This window comes from Lissotriton helveticus, chromosome 7 (genome assembly GCF_964261635.1).
Source record: "Lissotriton helveticus chromosome 7, aLisHel1.1, whole genome shotgun sequence".
NCBI lineage: Eukaryota > Metazoa > Chordata > Amphibia > Caudata > Salamandridae > Lissotriton > Lissotriton helveticus.
The window spans coordinates 198,406,534-198,428,071 of NC_136068.1; the positions used below are offsets into that span (position 1 = coordinate 198,406,534).

Consider the following 21,538-nt stretch of genomic DNA (forward strand, 5'->3'; position numbering starts at 1 on the left):
TGTTGCCAGAGGGACTTCATGTACTTCGAGATGAAGTTTGTTCCTCGGTCGCTCACGACTTCTCGGGGGAATCCCACCCGGGAGAAGATTCCCATGAGGGCCCGCCCCACTACGGGGGCCGTCACCGTTCGGAGGGGAATGGCTTCGGGGTATCGGGTGGCATGGTCCACCAAGACAAGGATGAATCGGTGGCCTAAGGAGGTCCGAGGGTTGAGAGGCCCCACGATATCTATTCCCACCCGCTCAAAGGGGGTACTGACCACGGGGAAGGGTTGGAGGGGGGCCTTGCGCCTTCCTCCGCTTTTCCCGCTGGACTGACACGTGGGGCAGGACTTGCAGTGGGCCTCCACATCGGAGTGCATGCCGGGGATAGTAAAAGTGGGTAACCAGGCGGTGATACGTTTTGTCTTGTCCCAAGTGTCCCGCCAGGGGCACATCATGGGCCAGGTTCAGGAGGAAGCCGCGGAAGTGTAGGGGTACCACCAGCACTCGGGCTGACCCTAGCTCGGCCAACTTCTGTTCGCTGTACAAAAGGCCGTTTTCCCAGTAGACAAAGTGGGTGCCGGACTGGTCACCGGCGGCTTGGGCGGCGGCCTGCTGCCGCGGCCCAACCAAGGATGGACAAGAGGTCTGTTCGAGGCAAAACTCTTCTCGGGACGGTCCTCCTTCCTGGCGCCACTGGGCCAGCTCAGGAAGGTCGTCCAGGCTCGGGGTCTGATCGACGTCAGGGCCGAGGGGACCTGCGTCGGAGGCGAGGCCCTCCCCGGGGGACAGCTCGGTTGCTCCAGATGACTCGGGGACCTCGGGGTCCTCGGGGTCGGGCTGGGCATTCTCAGGGATTACCCCCTCGTGGGTGGCCATTCGGGTGGTCATGGAACGGGTGCTCACACAGGCCCATTCAGGTAGGCCCACCATCTTCAGGTGGGTTCTACGCTCTACCTGCTTCCACGGGGAGCTCTCCAAGTCGTTGCCGAGCAGGCAGTCCACGGGCATGTCGGTGCGGACCGCTACTCGTAACTCCCCGGAGACGCCCCCCCCATTCGAACGGGACTTGAGCTATCCGGCAGGTGCGGACGGAGTTATCAGCTGCGATCACCCTGCAGGAGACGCGGGGTACGATTTGAGCTTCGGTGACCAAGTGACATTTTACTGCAGTGATGCTGGCCCCTGTGTTTTGGAGCGCCCCTATGTGGTGGCCATTGACGGTTACTTGCTGTCTGTACTTCTCCGTGTTGTCGGGTAGGGGGGCTCCGGGGACCATTTCCCTATCACCCAGGGAGACTAGAATCATGGCTGCTGGGTCACCCCCCTCGAAATCCTCCCCCCTTCTTCTTCTAAGGCTACAACGGCTATCTGGCGCGCGGGGGGACCCGCAGCGGCGGGCTTCTTGAACAGGGGGCATCGGGGATCATTGGCATAGTGCCCTGGTTGCTGGCAATGAAAGCAGGCTTGGCTGACTCGGGGCCCTGGCTTGGCTGGCGGGAACCGTGCTCGCGCTGTGGGAGGAGAGGTTCCGTTCTGGTTTCTGGGGGGGCTTCGTGGGGACCCTACCTGGGACCCCCTCTGTCTACTCTGACCCCCCCTCCCCTCTGGAGGGAAGATCCTTGTTCACTTCGGCCATAGTCGACCCCGGGGGACTCTGGTGCTTACCCAGCGATCGGCCTCGACGGCCAGTTTCCGGGGGTCAGCCAACTTGCTGTCCAGGAGGTGCTGCCTCAGTTCCACAAAGCAATTCGTGGACAAATGTTCATAAGCAATGAGGTCGACGAGCCCCTCAAAGGTGGACACCTTGCTGCCCTTGATCCACCCTTCCAAGGCCCGGCTGTAGAAATTTACGTATTCTACCCATGTGGTGCCGGGGATCTTCTTGCAGTCTCTGAACCGTTGTCGGTACATTTCTGGGGTGAGCCCGTACCTTGTGAGGAGGGCCTCTTTCATGTGGCTGTAGGAGGTTTGTTTGGAGGACGGTAGGTCGAGCAGGGTGTCTCTTCCTTCGCTCAGGAATCGACCCCACAGCCCGGCTCCCCAATCCGCCCGCGGAACTCTGTGGGAGGTCATGGCGACCTCGTAGGCCTTGAACCATTGCTGGATGTCATCGTTTTTGTAATATTCTTTTACCACATCCTTGGGGATGTGGACCTTAGGTTCCACCGGGGGGATGGCCTCTCAGGTCCCTGATGTTCTGCTGTCGTCGCTCCGGGCCTTCAGTTCGATTTCCTTCAGGCCGCGCTCGTGCTCTAGCTGGAGTCTTTTCCCTTCGTGTTCTCTCTGGAGTTTCTTCTCCTCCAGTTCTCCTTGCAGCCGTAACTGCTCAATGGCTAGATTTTTCTCGGCCAACCTGAGTTCTCCGTCTATCTTCAGGCGCGCCAGTTCTAGCTCGTGGTTTCGGTTGCGCTCTCGGTCGGTCATCTCTTCTGGTGACAGACCTCTCTCCGTGCTGGGACTCCGCGTCGGGGACTCTGCTCTCTCATCCCCTTGGGCGCGGGTTTTGGACAGTGGCCCTCCTTCTCCACCGTCCCCTGTTGTCGGGGGAGGATGGGCTCCGGCCTCTACCCATGCTGTCAGGGCTTGTAGAAAGTCCTCCTTGGTGCTTAACCCAGTTGAGGTGATATGGAGATCTTTGCAAAACTGCTTCAGCTCTCGGTGCGTATACTCTTCCAGACGCTTCATCTGGAAGGTGGTCTCGTCGTTCGTGAGGCTCATGGTGGTTCTTCGTTCGGGTAGTGTGTCAGTACTGTACGATCCCTAGACGTAGGTTCTTATCGCGACGCTGCCACCAATGTTAGAAGGGGAGATCTTGGAGGGCCACGTTGTGCTCACCCGACCACCCCAGGACCCACCTCTCCCACAGATACTGCCGAGTCTTATCGTGAGGTCCCCACCGGGGAGGACTTCGAGTCTAGGATTTACCCACTGAGCTCACACCACACTTACGAACGGACACCACACCGTGGGTTTTCAACAACAAGTTCTTTATAAACAGTAAGAAAAAAAAGGAAGTAGTACTCTTATGTACAAAGGATCGAGGGATCGCAAAGTCTTTGAGGATTCGGAAAGAGGGAAGCGGGACAGTTTTTGGCCTTTGGGCCCGTACGAGGCGTACCCTGCGCACAGCTCTCAATCCTCGAGCCGGGGGATACGGGAGATGATGGTCGTACTGGCTGCTTCACTCACGTCGAGCCGGCTCAGGTTGGGATGGTAGCGTCGATGGTCCAGCCGGACCAGAGTACTCCTCGAGCCGCGACGAAGTCAGCCGGGCTCCATCCGGAGAAGTTCTTGCGGAGCCGCGACAGCGTCAGCAGGGCTCAGATGGTTACGAGTTCAAGCTCGAGCCGGGACAGCGTCAGCAGGGCTCCGAGGTCCTGGCAAGGTCGAGCCGCGACAGCGTCAGCAGGGCTCAGATGGTTACGAGTTCAAGCTCGAGCCGCGACAGCGTCAGCAGGGCTCAGGGGGTTCAGTTCCGTAATGCGAAGAAGGAGCCGCGACAGCGTCAGCAGGGCTCAGCGATGCAGGGTTGAGTTCTTCTTAGGATCAGCCGCGATCAGATCAGCAGGGCTTTCAGGTCCAGGATACAACTGCCCGCTAGTTGGGGTGTGGGCCTTGATATAGTCCAGTGGCTCTTTGATGTCCGGACCCTCGCAGGCGGAGATCTCATGCCTTGAGGGCTGGTCGTTGGCGAGGTCTGGCGGTTGGTTCTTTGATCCTTTGAGGATGCGCCCGAGATTTCCCAGACGCCCAGCAGGTCTGGAGCCAGCACTCGGGGAGGCCAGAGGTGCGAACGAAACTGGCCCACAGGGGAGGGCCAAAGGTGTGACCGAAACTCCCTGGCTTCTCTCACTCGGGGAGCCCTTTACCCCCCAGCCGGGACTGGCGCGTCGGGGAGTCTGCGTTTCGCTGGGGCCGGGGTCACGCTAGGGATCTCGGGAAGGGAAAATGGCTGCCGGGCCTTGTGGGGCATGCAGGTTCTAGGCGCTCAGAGCCGGGAGTGGGACTGGATAAGTGGGGCTGGTCAAGCAGGGAGCCGGCCGACCCGGGACTCGGGGTGCCGGCTGCGCTAACGGGGTACTGCGCAGGGAACTCGGGGTGCATGTCTATGCTAACAGGGTGCTGAGGAAGGGGGGGAACCACGCCACGAGGCCAGGTCCAACACACATCCTCTAACATTTTCAAAGGCCTACATTATTTTAGCAAAAGAGAAAATTATTTTCTAAAAGATTTATGAAGTCTCACAACAAATAAAAGCTTTTCTTCTGTGTTAGTCGTGTCTCGGCATTTTAGGAGACAAATCACATTCAATTAACTGACATTCTTCATTTATTCATTAAATACTAATCAGCTACGTTTCTCAACTATCATTATATAGTTTTCATGACGTTAATTTCATCACTCAGGAAAACATTTTATCGATTCTCCTTTACACATTTTCACGTTATACATTATGTTTTCATGTGTCACTATAATCCATTTTAATAATTTATTTTAATTTACACTTTCAGGCAGATTACATTGAGCATATTGTATTTACACAAATCATGCTCCCTCAGAATTCTCTGGTTGTTGAATTTTTCTCTTTTTGTCAAGTACCAACTGTTGTAGTTGTATCTTTAACGTTCAAGGACATTACTTGGGGAACATCCCCCGGCATAATAGCCCTGTTGGGCGCAGGATTACAACTGGTCACAGAGGGTGTTGCCGCACACTTAGCATTGGTCTGAGAATCACTGGTCCCCAACTAACATACAATAATTTGGATGTGCGGCTGGGGTGAGCTCCTACCGCTACTTGCACCTTGTTTGTCAACCAAGCTGGTTATTAAGTTCTCAATATGATCAAGATGGTCCATTATTATCTACAACTTCACTACAAAATTTGATCTCAGTTTACCAGCTTGATCAGCACAGCACATGGATTTAAGCAGCACACGATCCAGTGTCTGAGTATGTGGTTAGACCTATGACCAGAGGCGGCTTGGGTGGCATTGCGGGTGGCTTGTTCGTCAAGTAGGTTGCTATACAGTTAGTGATTGCTTACAGTGGTGCCATTTTCCAAAGACAGTCTGCCTTCCACAAGGGCACTTTCAATTGAAAGTATCCCAACTGCCCTTTCCAGCATACTATCAGGTAACAGAGGGCCGGGGCACAGCAGCACTACATGGTTTCAAACAGTCAGCATGGCGTTTATGAAGGCTTTCACCTCTCACTTGATATCCCTGTTAGATTTTCTCCTAAGAAACCACTAGTGTCAAGCCCTTAGAAAGTGAGCCCAGTCCAGCCTTGTCCAGTTCTGGATGGGTCCGGTATTAGCCGGGGCACATCCCGCACTGCGGGGCTCTGTTGGTGCTTTTAGGCGGGTAGCTCCAGGCCCCACTCTGCCAATAACATTACATTTTATTTCTTAAACTGTGTTTCTTCAGTAGCAGCTCCCACATTGTGGCGTGGGGGCATCACCCCACTGGTTTCTCGCAGTGGGAGAAGGCAGAAACATAAACGGTAAAAACTACCATTTATGCTTCTGTTTCTCGCACTGCGAGAAAGCAGAAGTGCCTCTGTGCCTGGTCGGGGCGGGCGGGTGGGCGGTCCTGTTTGAGGGCAGGGAGTGGCTTTCCCACTGTTGCAGGTACTGGCTGTTTGTTCGGCCCAAGGGCCGAACAAAGCAGTCATGCGCACTCCCTCTTTTTCTCTATGTAGGTTGCTGCAAGCAGCCTACACAGAGAAAATGGCCCGGGTGGGGCGCTCTCCGCTGCGCCTCACCAATCACAACGCTGCCATTGTAGCCTTGTGATTGGCTTGGGCAGGGGAGGGAAGCTGCCTGCTGGCTGCTTCCTGTTCCTGCAGCAGGAACACGAGGACCTGGCTGCCGCTGCACCATTGCAGCGTGACCGGCCAGGATCGGAGGCGGCGCGCTACCCGGCACTCCCGGCAGTAAGGTATGTTTTGTTTTTATTTTTGTATTCCCCATCAGCGACTCCCCTCCCTCCCTCCCTCCCTCCTGCAAGCATGCCGGCTGCCGCTGGGGATAAGAAAGAAGGCACTGTAATGTATATGGAAGGAAGGAATAGAAGAGGGGTGTTCACCGTGGACTGGGGGGCGAGGCTATTCCATGCCATATTTCCAAGATAACTACTGATTATGCACATGAAGTGCGTTTGTTTTCACCGTAAGTAAATTAATATCTTGTTAACATCCTGGGAATATAGCATGGAGCCAATCCTTCTGGACCTATGTATGGGTCTCCAGTAGTAGAGATTTTGGAGAGCTCTTGAAAACGTATTTCCCTACCGCCAGAGAGGTTAACCTTTTTGGATTGGTTGGAGCTATCTCTGTGATAATATACAAAATGATAAGTTAGTTGCATAAAGTCGCACAGCATGGAGGAGGCTGTGTTTCTCTTTCTAATCTCTCCTTGGTGCAACATGAAGAGAGAGAGGCTGCATTGCTTGCTTTAAAAGCTGCCGCCTTCGATCCTCATCATGCTTTCTAAAGTTCGTATCCTCACATGGTGAGTTGTTTAGAAGTTTAGGATTTTTTCGTGTGAAGGGCAGGACCCTCTAAGTGGCACAGGCACATTTTCTGCTGTGGATTGTTTGGGCTGTGTGCGCCGAGGAGCTGAGTTTCAGCAAGGAGGTAAAGACACAATGCTGTGCTTTGTACATGACGTTTCTGTGGAGTGGGGAGGGTTCTTTGTACCTTACTCTATGGTACATCATGGCTTGGGTGGTGGTGGGTTTTAGTTTGGGACACAATGAAGAAACTTTGGGGAGGTTGGTCAAACTTCCTGTCATGGCCAAGAGTATGGCAGTGGCATGAGCTGTGGGCCCTCCGCTGTGTCTTGCCCCCTGCCAGTGGGTTCAGTGTGTGATATTTAACATGGCACGGCCCCCACGGCATGAGAGAAAGGTCGGTGTGATTCACCCTGTGTTGCTTCTCGCTGAAGTCTGTGTCAGAAGCCCTCCTGCAGAGTCCCGGGGCGATTGCACTTCAAAACCTCTGGTCGTTTACTCTTAAATACATGACCGCCAAGAATCTTTCAAGCAGTCAGCTGCGGACAGTATTCTGTGATGTTTTGTACATTATGACATGTATTATCCCAACAACCAACCTGGTAGAAGATGTTGTTGTGTTCTGTGCACTGTACTACTGTATGTTACTGTGGTGTTCTGTGTGATGTCCTGTGTATTACTGTTGTGTTCTGTGAGATGTCTTGTGTGTTACTGTTGTGTTATGTGTGATGTCCTGAGTGTTACTGTTGTGCTCTGTGTGATGTCTTGTGTGTTACTGTTGTATTCTGTGGGATGGCCTGTGTATTGTGGAAGTGAAACGTATCCTCCCAACAATTGACTGGGCGAATGATGCTTGTATCCTTGTGTAATGTAACTGGTGCTTATGTAAAGCACTCCATTACATGTTAAATCACATACATAGTAGAACACCTTCTGGAAAATGGCAACTGAGGTAAGGCGGTGGGTGACAGAAGCCAGATAGTTCCTTCCCTTGTTTTTTTGTCTGGAGGTTCCAAGCCCGAGCATATCCACCTCTAGTAGTTTTGCTATAAGTCGTGATAGACTACATGTTACAGAATGCAAAGAATGCTGGCTAAGAGTCTGTCACATGGCATAACTACCTGAGAGACTGCATTATAGGTGTGCACGAATACCCACATCTCATTCTCCTCTGCCTGGTGCATGTAAATCATAAATTAATGGTCTTTGTAAACATTCTTGTATTTGTAGTTATTGTTTTTTTTATCCACGTGCAATATGAGTTGCTGTGTGTACCTGATGTAATTTCTGACGCAGATTATACGTGGGTTTTGAGGCTTCTAGCATTGTGGCATGCATCATGGCTATGTAGTTACAATTACTGTGGAATTTTAGGCACTTTGCTGTTTTGGTTGGAACCGCACTGTGCACCATTGTAAGGATATGTCCTCGATTGTGTGCTTGAGTGGTTGTGTGTGTCTGTGGTTTTGAGTTTTGTGGACAGGTGTATGCATTTCGATGTGCATGAATCTGCATGTGTGTTATCGGTTTGTGTGCGCGAGCATCTGTGTATGTTTCTTTCTTTAGGTGCATGTTGTCTGTTCTTTGCCCATCATCACAGCTGAGGATGAGTGTACTTATTTAACATTATAGAAGAATTGCTTTATTAACCTTCTTGCTTTCTTAATTTTGCTTGCAAATCTACCATTTTCACACTCTTTCTTCAAAATGTTACCCGGGGGACAAACCCCCCTCTCAAACTCCCCTAATGGAAGTTGGGCTCGGTCGCTCGCCATAAGGCATGCATCCCGAACCTTTACGCCCTCCACTTTCAAATCCCACCAACCACCACTGTGTTTCTTGCTTTCTCCATTTGATTTTCAGGGCCAGTAACTTTCCAAATGTTTTCCCATACTCAAAATGGGCTACCTTATTAGTTGCCCACCTCTTCTTTACTATGGCCTCCAATAATAAATATTTTCTATCAGTTCTTGCAACTTACTCTCTAGTGTCATTACATCGTGAATCATTAACTGTTGCCCTAGCAGTTGCCACACTAAATTCTTCATTTCAGACTCTAGTATATTAATCTTTATTTTATACCCTCTACTCGAAGTATGATATAGTAGAAATCTTCCCCCTCAGGAAAGCTTTAAATGAGTCCCATACCAAATTTAGAGGGGCAGTGAATACGCTAAATTTAAAGAAATCCTCTGTATCTAAGCGGAGGGCATTCACTGTCTCTTGATCTAACAATAAAGGATGATCTAGGGTCCATCTTCTTAACTCAGACATAAAATGAGTTTAAACTCTACTAATACCACAGAGTGATTAGGCATAGGAGCTAACACATGATTGATATCATGGATTTCCTCTCTTATGGCCTGGTCCATTAGAGAATAATCAATCCTTGAGTAATGTCCATATTTTTTGTTGTGAAAAGCGTAGCCCTGTCCTTTCCCAACCTTTTCTCTCCATACATTGCATAATCCTAACTGCCTCATTATATTTTTGATGTATGATTGCATTTTAGGGGAGACAATCGATCTACTTTTAGGAGATCTATATAAAATGTAATCCATTATAACAATGAAGTTTCCAGCCATTATAATTGGCAAAGTACAATCTAAAAGATTCAATAAAATCATCCTTAGTGGCCCAGTATCATCATTAATCGGACTGTAATAACCCACAAACAAGTTTGGAAGCACGCCGAAATTTCTGAGACTGAAAGTCTGATTGCGCGTACTTATCACGGTACGACCACCCATCATTACAAACCGAGTAAACATATATGGCTAGCATGGACTGTGACACTTTGGATTAAAAGAAATGCATTATCATTATGTGGCTCACTTTGATTACATGAGCCTTCGTCCTTTGCGTGATTGAAAGAGATCCCAACTGGCAATATATATACTCACAACAGAAAAGTTCTAAATTTTTGAAAATTCGTTTCTGGCACATTGGAATGCCCTATTCAGAGTCATTTCGGGCAAAAGCCTTGAGAACGTCCAGGAGGATGAAACGCGCGTTGGCGGCTGTGTCTTTGTCTCTAATAGAATAAAATACTATTGATCAGACGAATCTACTACTGTGGACTACTCATTGAAAGATTGTAAATTGGAACTGGTGTAACAGAACTCTATTGACTCAAGCGGTTCTTCTTTGATGCTTTACCACTGTGTGAGGATTTAAGTAACATTGCATAGGTGTGCTCAGGTGCATTTCTTGGGATATTTGGTCTAGACTGCGGCTGCAGATCTAGCAGATTTTTTTACCTAAGGTGGATGGGTAATACAGCGCCATAGAAGCACCCTAATATTTGAACAAATGTTGTACTTTATTGCTTAATTATAATGACAACTGACTTACAGATGTGCAGATCTTAAAGCATAACCACTTTGTGTTCATATGAGACTGCAAGAACCCACTAGGGTATAATTACGATTGTATACTTGTAGACTAATAATTATCCATCTTCTTGATTTATCTGCTACACTGTTCATAGTAAATTTGTTTACTTGTTTTTTTATCAAAATGGCCACTCCTATAGTACTAGAGCTCTGTGCAAACCATCTGTTTAACCCATTGTTGAGTCTGAAATAAAACTAAACACTCTTCCCAGGTCAAATGGGTTTCTTGCAACATAATGTGTGCTTGTGAGTCCCTTATATATTGTAGTATCCTTTCTCATCTTCCTTTTTTACACAGCCCATTTGTGTTCCACTTGATAATGTGCTTTGGCACTATTTTGCCTCTAGCCCCAGGACCCTTTTATGACATTCGGGAGCCTACCAAAATGTATACAGTATAATGCCTGATGTTCTTGAGGATTTTTTATTTATTGTTCTCCCCAAAGCTTCCCCACCCTGTTAACTCTCCTGTCCCTCACCCACTCCCTCCCTCCCAAACATCTTCATGAACTTTTACAGCCCTTTTTGAGCACCCCCTACGATGCTACTGAAACCAAAACAAAAAAACAGAGGGGAAAAAAACAAGGAAAATAATAAAATTTACAAATTAACCAGCACTAATTAATACAGATATACATGGGGCAGTCAGCTACCTTACTCCGTTGAGGAGTTACCTTTATCAGCCTCACTGTTGCCTCTTAAATTGTACATCTTGTTATTATACATAACTCTTAGCTGAGAGGTAGCACCTAACTTTCTGAAGTCCTCTGGCCACTTTTCCAGCTCCCATTGTCAGGTCAAGGTAACATGGGAGATATCAGATCTAATCTCGAAAGAAATCCCATTTGCCTTTAAATTTCTCATCTTCAGGGCTGTTATTAGAATCCACTCTTTCACGGAGTACGTGTTAAAGTTAAAAAGGATCTTTCGAGGTTTACTTCTGTTGCTTTTTTTAAATGTGTCCCAATGGTCTCTGCGATTACCTCTAGCAATATCTAAGTTGGTGTCATCTATTTGGACTTGTTTCTTTATCAAGCTTATAATGTCAGCTTTTTAGTCGTCATCTTCAGCGTTTCAGGCACATTTAGTATCCTTATATTGTTTCTTCTAGTCATTACAATTCCTTAAGCCTCAGTACACGAATCTCTTCCTTGTTATATTCCACTCAGCCATTTAGTTGCTTCACTGTCTCTTCTAGGGCCTGTGTCTTTGTTGCCAAAGAGTCTAAACCCTTTTTCATGGTTCTTACATACCCCTTGTATTTCCCCCTGATTTGTTTCTGAGATATCACATTTATTTTTCATTTTTGTTGATAGAGACAACAGCAGTGATTCAACTGAGCTTATGGGAGATAACTCTGAAGTGGTTGTAGCATCTGCTCCAGTAAAAGCATGAGGTCTGAGCTTAATCATCCTCTTGAGCTGGTACACAAGCAGGCACATGGGATTGATCTCCAACAGTAGAGGCTAAAAGCTCTTTACTCCCTACTGTCTTTCCTGGTTTCTCTACCTCTCCGTCCATATCCTCTAAGACCAGGTACCTGCTCACCCCAGCAAGCATCAATACCCCTCCACTTGCTATTTCTTCTGTCTAGGATAACGCCTGCATCATCCGCCTCAGACAACTGAGCCAATTTCTTCCCAGAAACATCCACCACAAGTTCACTAACTGCCCCCCCCCCCCACACGACTGCCGTCTTAGGTAAGACCTTAAGAAAGGTCCTTAATGATGGGGTAATTCACAGCTTTTGTTGATTAGGAGTCTCTCTGATTTTACAGCTCTTAGCATGCCCTAGAGGCTTACTATTTGGATTATCTACCTTTGAAGTTGATGTCAGATCACTGTCATATTCGGTAGTTGTTTCAATAGCTGGCCTTTTCATGTTAGTTATTATTGGAGCTACAGACAACAATGGTTGGATGCTGGGGAGCCCTTGCATGCTTCTTTAAGGATGATGCATCTCGAGGCATGCCGGAGAACCACGCCTCCGAGCAGCCATAGGTGACCACACCTCCCTCAACGGCAATGGCGACACACCCTGGCGGATCTTGGCGCTCGTAGCGCTGCGCAGCTTTTCATCTTTCATGGCCGCAAAATCAGGCTTTTCCCTTGGCAGAAGGGGAGCGAAAGGACGCTGACGTCTCCCGCCGGACAGAATCGGATAGTTTTGGTGAAAGGTACGGGGACAGGGAAAGGAGGGACAGCGCCGACTCACAGTTTCAACCACAGTAAAGCAGTGGTGACGGGCTCACGGGCTGCGACAGATTTTTCCGGACTTCGCCCTGCTGTGAAGGTGGATGCGGCTGAGGTGTGCAAGGAGGAGGTTATTGTTGGTCTCTACCGCCAGTGGCATTTTACAGGGGAACTTTCTGTAATAGTACCAGGTAAAACCTGGTCTGGATTTTGAACCGGGCAGGCAGGAGAAGAAGATGCCGGAGGAAAAGAGAGGTGAGGAGGCTGGGAGGTGAGGAGGTGCGGGGTGGTTCCTTCAGTCTGAACAGCTTCGCAATTAAATTGAATATGGGCTTCATAAGTGATCGTTTGAAGACTACAGTAGTGGTCAGTCGAGAGCTGAATTTGAGGGGGAACCAGTGGAACCAGCAGTAGAGAGTCGTCCCAAATTACCAACTAACCTGAGGAGGAGGAGAAGTCTTGGCCCAAGTGGTGTTATCTATATCTTTGTTACTGCGTTGTACTCCTCTGTTGGTGTTGTTAGAACATGGGGAGGCACACCAAGCAGAATAACCCGGTCACCAAAGTCGATTTGGCAACCAGTCTTAAGGCCAAGACACGCCTGGCGCAGGTGCAGGCAAATGCGATATCTTCAGGAGTGGGAAGAGCAGGTCTTCTGGGAAATCGCCTGGACCACAATTCCAGCTTTGAGAGCTCAGAAGAGGAGCCGGTCGAAGAACTTACCGGCAAATGCCTCGAGTCCAGAACCTCCCCAACTGCACCTGTATTGGAGATTGGTGATATTGGCAAGCTAAAAATTGATTCCACGTTAACTGCTGAGAGCAGTAAGGAGGTGGGGAAGAATGTGAAGGAGTTGCCCCTCTTCATGAAATAGTCACTACAGTCAGTTTTCCCGAAGTCTACTATACCAGAGAGAAGGGCAGATGATCCTGCCAGCCCACTCCAATCCCCACTCCATTTTAGATCGTCATCTCCATCTCTCGCCTCTCCAGTGCCTCCACACGCTCAGAATTCTCCAGCGCCAACCTCTATGGTACAAGAAGTGACTCCTAACTTGCTGAGCTCTGCCCCTTCACCTTTGCCGTTGCAATTGCGCGCTTAGCTGGCTCTGACACAGATTGCGACTGCTAACTGCCCGGCACTCCCTTCCGGGCTCCAGGGCTTGCAAGATCAGTTAAAACACCAACTCGAACTCAGAAGCCATTTACTTCAAAAGTATTACTATCGGGTCTCAGCCCGAAGGAATTTTATACCTCACAACGCCCAGCGTCTGATGTAGTCTTTGAATCTGCAGAAATTCTTACAGATGATTCAGCTGAAATAATCTCAGCCAAACAGATGGATATCAAGACCCTACTTAATCTTATCCTGGACGAAATAAGAGAGATGAAGGGGTCCCAGCAAAATGAAATTGCTTCCCTCCATCTTCGCCTAGGGAAGATTAAAGAAGCAGTGGCCTGCCTTCCAGTCAAAATCCAGGAAGCCGAATCAAGGATCTCTCAGCTGGAGGACCAGATGAGCGGATTACTTACTAAAGTAGGTGAGGTTACTAAAGAAAGGAGCACGCTAGAGAACAAACTCGAAGAGCTGGAAAATCACTCACGCCGTTCAAATTTGTGAATAGTGGGAGTTCCCGAAAGAAGTGAAGGTGCCCAGGCACCGCAATGGGTGGAAGCTTTCATTAAGGAGAAAGTCCTCCCAGAGTTTAGCGCGGACCTTACCATTACCAGGGCCCACAGAGTTCCATTCCATCCTCTACCAAGTTCAAGTGGACCTTGTACCATCTTAGTGAATTTTGCGGACTATCGCATTAAAGAGAAGATTCTGGCTAAAGCCATACAACAAAGGCAATTTCCGGTGAACAAAACTTCCAAATGTAGAATTTTCCCCGATATGTCCGCTGCTGCGGCCCGCAGACGCAAAGAGTTTGTTAAACTGCTTTTTCTGTTTCTGTGGTTTGAGGCTCCATAGTGGAAGATTACCTCAAGCATATGTGGCTCAAGCTTTAAGTGGTTAACCCACCTCTAGTTTTATAGAGCGGAAACTGCACCCAAGGGATGCAGAATGCTTTGCATGAGCAACCAGGGCTTGAGTCGGGGGTACACGCAGATATACAGTGTCCCCTAACTCTTTTCACAGGGTGGATGCCGTGCCCCCTGCCAAGAAGTTGGGCCCCCCAGAAATATGCTTAACTTGTCCCAGTGTCATTTTCAGACACCAGGATAACGTTCAGCAGCAGCTGCACGTTGCCTGCTTTCCATTCCCAACAGCAACGTGCAGGCAGTGAGGGAGCCTTTGTTCACCTCCAGCTGGGGCGCAGTTAAGGGGCCATCCGGCCTCCTTTTGTTTGTATATGCTGACTGGGGACTGCCTGGAACCTTACATTTAAATGTAAATACCACAGAGGGAAACAAAGGGACACAGCTTGCCTTCTCTTCACAGGTACTTAAGAGAGACATGCTTTTTGCCTTTGTTCTGTCCCTCTATATAAATGCAGACACTGTAAGGCTGTCAGATGGGTTAGTCTGTCCCAGTAGTTACACAAATAATTTAAATTGCACTATTTTATTTCTTTTATAGCGCTACGTCGTGATGTCATTTGCATATTGTCTTACATGGTCAGTCCCCCCACTTCTTTTTATAGGACTTGTGCCCTGTGAGCAACAGTTAAATTACACAATGTCATATTCATTTTTTAGTCACTGAAAGATGAAGTGATTTGCCCTGAATCCCAGGGTGTTGGGCCGCCGGGACCCTAACCTGGTTCCCCAAAGTGTAAAGGTCTAGCCTTAACGCCACATCGTCTTCCACTACCCTCAGGCTAGTGCCGACTCCTTAGCTTCGGTGTGTCACAGGAGACATTATTGCGCTATGTGCGTCCATCCACCCAATACCAACTTCAGTTCGCCGGATCACGCACATTCCTAATGCTCGTTTATTTGTTGATGACGGGAAGAACGAGATTAACGCTGAGGCTGGCTTCGCTCGCGGTAACCCGTTGTTACAGCTTCAGTCGTCTAAGAGTCGGTGCATACAACACGTTACACGAAAAAGTCCTCTGACAGCACGTAAAGGACAATTCCTTTCCGGGGCAGCAGTTTGGAGGAGCAGCTGATCTATTCATCCGGGAGTGGGTAGGTTGTATTTTTCCTTCCGGAGCGTGTCATTTTTATAACCAATCGCAGTGTTTAGTGAGCCGCCCAGCCTGCAAAGTTTACCCCGATTGATTGCTGAGTCTGCCAATCAGCGTGCACCAGCTTTTGCGGGGCAGGGCCGTGTTTTCTCTTGTTGGAGTAGGATACAGACATTCGTGTAGTTAAGCCGGTCTGAGTTTGAATGAAAGTTTGAAGTAATCGGGTGTTTTACGAGATTATTGGCGGAAGGCAAGGCAGGTATTCTGGAAAGGACCCGTACGCCACTGCCAGTCGGCTTGGACTTTTGGACAGCATCCGATACTCAATGACCTTGTCTTAATATTAGTATCATGGAGGCGTTGGAAGGTGCTGTTCGTTTCTTCAGAGACACTTGTTTACGTGATACAATCCGGAGGCACCTGTACCTAATTTTAATAGCTCTCACAGTATGCGGATCTCTAGTTAAAGAGTTCTGCCCTCTGCCAGATTCTTATTTGAACAACAAGCGCAATGTCCTTAATGTGTAAGTATTCATGTGGTGCGCCTGGCGTGTCAGGGAACACTGTTGGAGCTCAACCTGTGCGTAGGTACCAAGTGACACCATTTAATATATATATATATATATATATATATATATTTTTTTTTTTTTAACCCAGCTTTCTTTTGCATTCTATGACTTGTGGTCCCTTTGTTACTATTGTGTTTCGGTTTATAACAACTTGCAAAGTTAGTGTGTTAAAACACAGGATTAGTTACTTTACAAACGACAGAACTCTAATGTATCGCTATACTTTTGTAAGATTTGTTACTGCCACACGTAACGTGGAGACACCTGATAGATGTCAGTGCGTTTGTGTCTGTGAAGTCTTACCATTTGAGGTCTTTCAGTGACTGAAAGGTGTGTGGGAGTGTATCTAGAATAGGTGCATCGAGTACAGGTCAGTCATTTGGATTTCGCTTACATACATGCACGCCACATTAAGATTTAGGCCCAGATTCTGAAAGGTGTCATATAACGCAGCGTAGCACCCAAAGAGGCTGTGCTGATTTGCCTGATAGGAAGAGAACAGGAGAGCACCATATTCACAGAGATATGGCACTCTCCTCCCCTCTCCCTAGCACCGATGGTAATTTCAGCTGCTGTGCGCCAGGCACACATCTTAGCCCCATAGTGCATACGTGCCTGAATCTACTGTAGGTTTTGTACAGGAAGGGTATCCTTCCTGTACAAAATACTATGGCTAGACACGTTTAAAACCTTTTTCTACTTTGTATGTATGCAGCATGCATTCAAATTAGGAAAAGAAAGGAGAAATGAAATAAAATCTCTGTTTAACGCCTGCTTTCCAGTGGTGTTGAATTTTGGTGCTAAACATTGTCTACTAAAGTTATTAGATGTGTTTTAGCATCAAAAAGCATGGGTGGGTGCATGGGAACGCGCATGTAACGCCCCCTTAGAGCTAAGTAATGTTAAGCAGCGTTTCATGCTGCTTTGCATTACTTTTCTATACAAACCAACTCTAATACCAGTTAGAGTTGGTTTGTTAATCCCAAAGTAGGTTAAGCATTGGGTTAGTGCTACAAAAGTAACACTAACCCGACGTTAAACCTTTGTGAATCTGGGCCTTAGTGTGTAAATATGTTTTCTGCATTTGTAAATTCAACATATGAATAGCAAATCATTTCCGCAATAAGCACGTGTCTGGTCCTGGGCATTCATTGAAAAACTCTGTACTTTGTCAGTCAGCCTTCCTTTTTAATTGAAACCAACTACACTACCACAATTGATGATGAAATTGTGAAAAAGGAAAGCCTGGGTTTGGCTACAAGTTGTTTTCCATGGATAAAGTGATTGTGTAAACCTTGCCACAGTTTCTGCTGCGTCACTGTGCTGGACTAGTTGCAGTGTTTGTACTGTTATTACATAACGATGTACAGGCCATGTAGGGTATTGTGACGAAACCACAGACTATGCTAGATTGTTATTTGACTAGCCATATCTTGCAGTGTCAATGTAGTCGGGTTCACAGGATTAACGTTACAGTTAAGAACATTATGCAGCAGAGTTGGCTGAATTATGTGGCAAGAAAAGACAAATTATGTGGCATTGTGTTTACACCCATTAATATTGTGGCAAATATTTTCCCATTTGTACAAGTTTAACATCTGAATACAGCAAATAGGCAACGAAAAAGTAACCAGTTAACCTTTGAAAAGGGCCTGCTACTGTCAGGCACCATGTATTGTGTTTTTTGTAAAATCTGATCAGTCTGAAGTGAAAAGAATTTTTTTTTCTTAATTTTTTTTATTAATGTGTTGGTCTATTGCATGTAATATTAAAACAAACAAGATCCTTCCAACACCCCCCCCACCCCTGTCCCCCAGCTACACTTATCCGGCAATCTTAAGCAAAATGTACATAGCAACAGATCATTACCTCCTAGTTTGTCTTCCTCGCTACAGTCTTTATCAGTGACCTTTAGCTCTTGTGGGCAGAACTCTACAAAGCAAAACAAATTAACTACATGATACGGTCTAGTTTCCTGTGCCTTCAATATGGCTGATTTCCACTTTTCATATCCTGATTTAAAAAGCAAGCCCACACCCTTAACTTCCTGTTTTTTTTGTTTCTATGTGGAGCACCTCCAAACAGTTAGCTGCTCCCATAAGCACAAGCTTAAGGGATAAACCACTTACTGACACACTGGGATCAGGCGTCACAGAATTTCGAGCAAGAGGCCCCTGTAATTACTCATGTAAGGTAAGCCCAGGGGTGGTGGTTGAGAGAGGAAAAGCTGAGCAGGTGCAATCCTTTCCACCGTGCCGTTCAAGGTAGTAAAAACAGAGGCCAGCAAGGTGGTTTGGGGTGATATTTTCGAAGGCATAGCAGCTCAAGGACTATGGTCTCCTCTCCAGTTGTTGAACTACTCGAATTGGTGAGAGATAAAAGTGGTCTATTTGGCTATCAAGCAGTTTGTGTCACAGTTGAAGGATCACCATGTTCATGTCAGAACTGACCATAGGGTGGTAGTGGGCTATGTAAATCGTCAGGGAGGATGCAGATTTCAGAGTCTCTCCTTTCTAGCGCAAGAGATTGACACCTGGGTGGAAGCCAATCTACTCTGTTTTTCTGGTATCTGCCAGGGTAGGAGAACTGGGCAGCAGACCGACTGAGCAGAGTGTTTTCCTAAGTGAGTTCCTTGTCTTAGACTAGGGAAGTGTTCTGGGTGTTGCAGGGGAGGTTTGGGTAACCAACAATGGACCTGTTTCCCTCTAGGGAGAATGCTTTCCTGCCCTGCTTCTCGACAATTATTCCTTGTTCAGAAGCTTGGAGGATGGACACCATGTCTTTCAGGTAGCTGACAGGACTTCTGTACGATAAACCCTCCAATCCCTATGATATCCAAGGTACTTCAGAAGATCAAGTGGACAACGTCCTGTTAGTGGTTCCAGGGTGGGAGAAAAGGTTGTAGTTGGCTGTTCAGCCACCCTTGACAATTCCATGGCATCCATATCCCCTGGCGGGTCCTCTTCTTTCATTGGGGGTTATAAAGTGGCTTCATCTACGGGCATAGCTCTTGAGTGGATGAGTTTGCTGGCTAGAGGATTTCTTCAGAGGTGGTGCAGATGATAAAGCATTTTAGACGTCCATCTATCCTAAGGACATACTCTCACCATTGGAAGAACTGTCATAAATGGTGTACAGAGAGAGAATGCTCTGCTGATTCAGTTGATCATACACGGATTGTACACTTTAGAGATCGATTTCTCTTGGGTCTATCCAGTGAGACTTTTGGGGCCCAATGGGCAGCTATTAATGCATTCATGGGGTCAGTTGGACGGGGTTTGAATCTTTGGTGTTCAGGTAACTCGGAAGCCTTTCTATAGATAGGCCAACATTATGCTGTTCATCATCTCCTTGAGATCTTCCTTTAGTTCTAAAATCTCTCCACTCCCCTCCTTTTGAACCTTTGGAGAGTATCGACCTAAAGTATCTCACCGTAAAATTTGTCTTCCTAGTGGTCATTTCTTCAGCTAGGAGGGTGGGGAAATTGGGCTCACTATTGAGGTCAGAACCTTTTCTGAAAGTATTTCCCGAAAGAATAATCCTTACATTGGATTCCAGATTTGTTCCAAAGCTTTCGTCTCAATTCAATGGATTCATGCCGATAGCGTTATCAGTTTTTGTTCTCTTGTTCTGAATCCCGCTACTGAAAAAGAGTCTTTGTTACACTTACTGGACATCAAGAGGGCGATTTTAATGTTTTTGACTAGAACAGAGGTGTTCAGGAATAAAGACAACCTGTTTGTCAACTTTGATCCAGCATAAGTAGATGGATGAAGCTTACCATTTTTGCTGGCTTATGAGTCACAAGGGACTGAATTGTTGTCTCAGGTGCAGGGGAGGTAGACAAGAGGCATGCCGACCTCCTGGTCTTCATTTAGTGGGGCCTCAGTGCAAAATATTTGTAATGTGGCCACTTGGGCGACCCAGAGTACGATCATGAATTATTGCCATCTCCAGTTAGGTGGCTTGTTTTGAATGCTGTTTCAGATTCATAATAATATATGAAGCAACATATGACAAATACACTTATCGTTATTAAAAGCATATGCAATTGTTTGACATTTGATATGCCAAGGTATGTATTACTGTCATTAAGCCAATGTCCTGTTGTGTATCAGTTTAAGCACAACAAGGGGTGGCCAGGGGCAAAAAAGGATCCAGCATACGTGCCCCAGGTAGATACTTAGTTAAATACAATGATGCAGTTCCTATGAGAACATGCAGTTTCACCAAGAGAAAACGAGGGGGGAGTGCTCCTTATAGGAGACAGGTCCCTAACACACCCCAAGGCATACCATGCTTCATCATCGGGCAGCTCCTCGCTGGGCCAGTTCTGTAATGCCCAATGGGTGCGGGGAGGAGGGACTCTTTACCGGAGTTCTTTTTGTTTTGCCGGTGTGGGGTGTGATGAGAAGGCTGTGTGTATGAAGTGAGTAGAGTGGAGGAAGTGTGCTATAAAAATAACTATAGGAGCCCAAAGTAACTGATTTAATGGCTGGGTTCCTATGTGGTGATTACAAATATAAATTCAGGCGAGAGGTGGATTAATGGTCCACTCTGTTGCATAATAATTAAGGATGTGGGTCGACATGTTTCATTCCCTTTATTGTCTAAATGATCATGGCATATCTTCAGGATTAATTATCCTTATCTACTCGCATAAGGGTGTCAGTGCAAGTGTATATTACCATACCCTATAAAGGTCACACCGATATATAGTGTACACAAATATATAGTATACCCTCTGGGTAAAACCTGTGGAGAGGGGGAAGGGCGTAAACAGAGAAACAATACATTAAAACACCATCATCATGCTCTTCATAGGATTTGAAAGTGATCAGCAGAGGTCAGCAGGTATTCGACCCCTATCATTGTATCTTGGGAGGAGTGTCCTTCTAGGGTTAAAAGTCACAACATAAACCACAATACACTATCATACACATCATTGTCACGTCTGTGACATAACCAGTGTGGGAAATTTACCACTGTAATGCACCCACACACTCATGTTTGAGTGTCACGCATCACCTGTAGCATATGCTTAGTTGATAGAGTCTTGATATGTGGGCGATCCGCCTCGAATTCCCCTGTGTCCGTCTTACCCAAATGTTAGGTTTTTTAAGGCCCAAGTCACACGAGCCTGAATGGATGCTCACTTGCATTCCATTAATCCTTTGGGGAGTGATCGGAGAGGAGAACAGAGTTAACCAAACATGACTCAGATGATGGGAGATTGTAGAAAGCCTCCAGCAAGAGGTAAAGGGGGGTGCATAGAGTACTCACCGTTATCGGTGATCTTGTCTGGTTGCCGACATACCCTACCTTCTACTTGTTGCAGGGATGCTGCCCCAATAACGCACAAGTATTTCAATAGAACCGCGGCGTGTAAATGATTCCGGTTCACAGGTTATCGCGCTGTGTGATTACTACAGCATGTGCGGTCACCCGGAGTCTTCCATTGTGGGTGCCATGTTGGTGGTGGCGTAATGTCCTGAGCGCCTGGAGTATATATATGAAAAAGTCCATATTGTAGTGTATTTTGATACATGCATTTACATTTTGGGTATCGTGCATTCGCAATTTGGGGGCTGCAACAGGAATGTTGCCTAGAGGCTAGCCTCTCTAGGATGAATGTCAGTGTCACCATAAATGGTATGTGACGGTCACTAATGATAATGGAAGCCACTTCTGGCATGTAAGGGTGCCTAGTTGGTATCACCACATCCAAGCACCTAGGTCACGTATAAGG

The 21,538-nt window shown here is 47.2% G+C and overlaps 1 protein-coding gene across 1 annotated transcript in view; it reads left to right on the forward strand.

Annotated features, from left to right (window-relative positions):
* The first annotated feature begins 15,314 nt into the window (after nucleotides 1-15,314).
* The window catches only part of FITM2 (fat storage inducing transmembrane protein 2), a 45,754-nt gene continuing 39,530 nt past the window's right edge, over nucleotides 15,315-21,538 (forward strand). Inside the window, exon 1 of the mRNA XM_078651946.1 lies at nucleotides 15,315-15,744. Within this exon, the coding sequence (XP_078508072.1) occupies nucleotides 15,572-15,744 (173 nt within the window). The 5' untranslated portion in view covers nucleotides 15,315-15,571. The remainder of the gene's footprint in view (nucleotides 15,745-21,538) is intronic.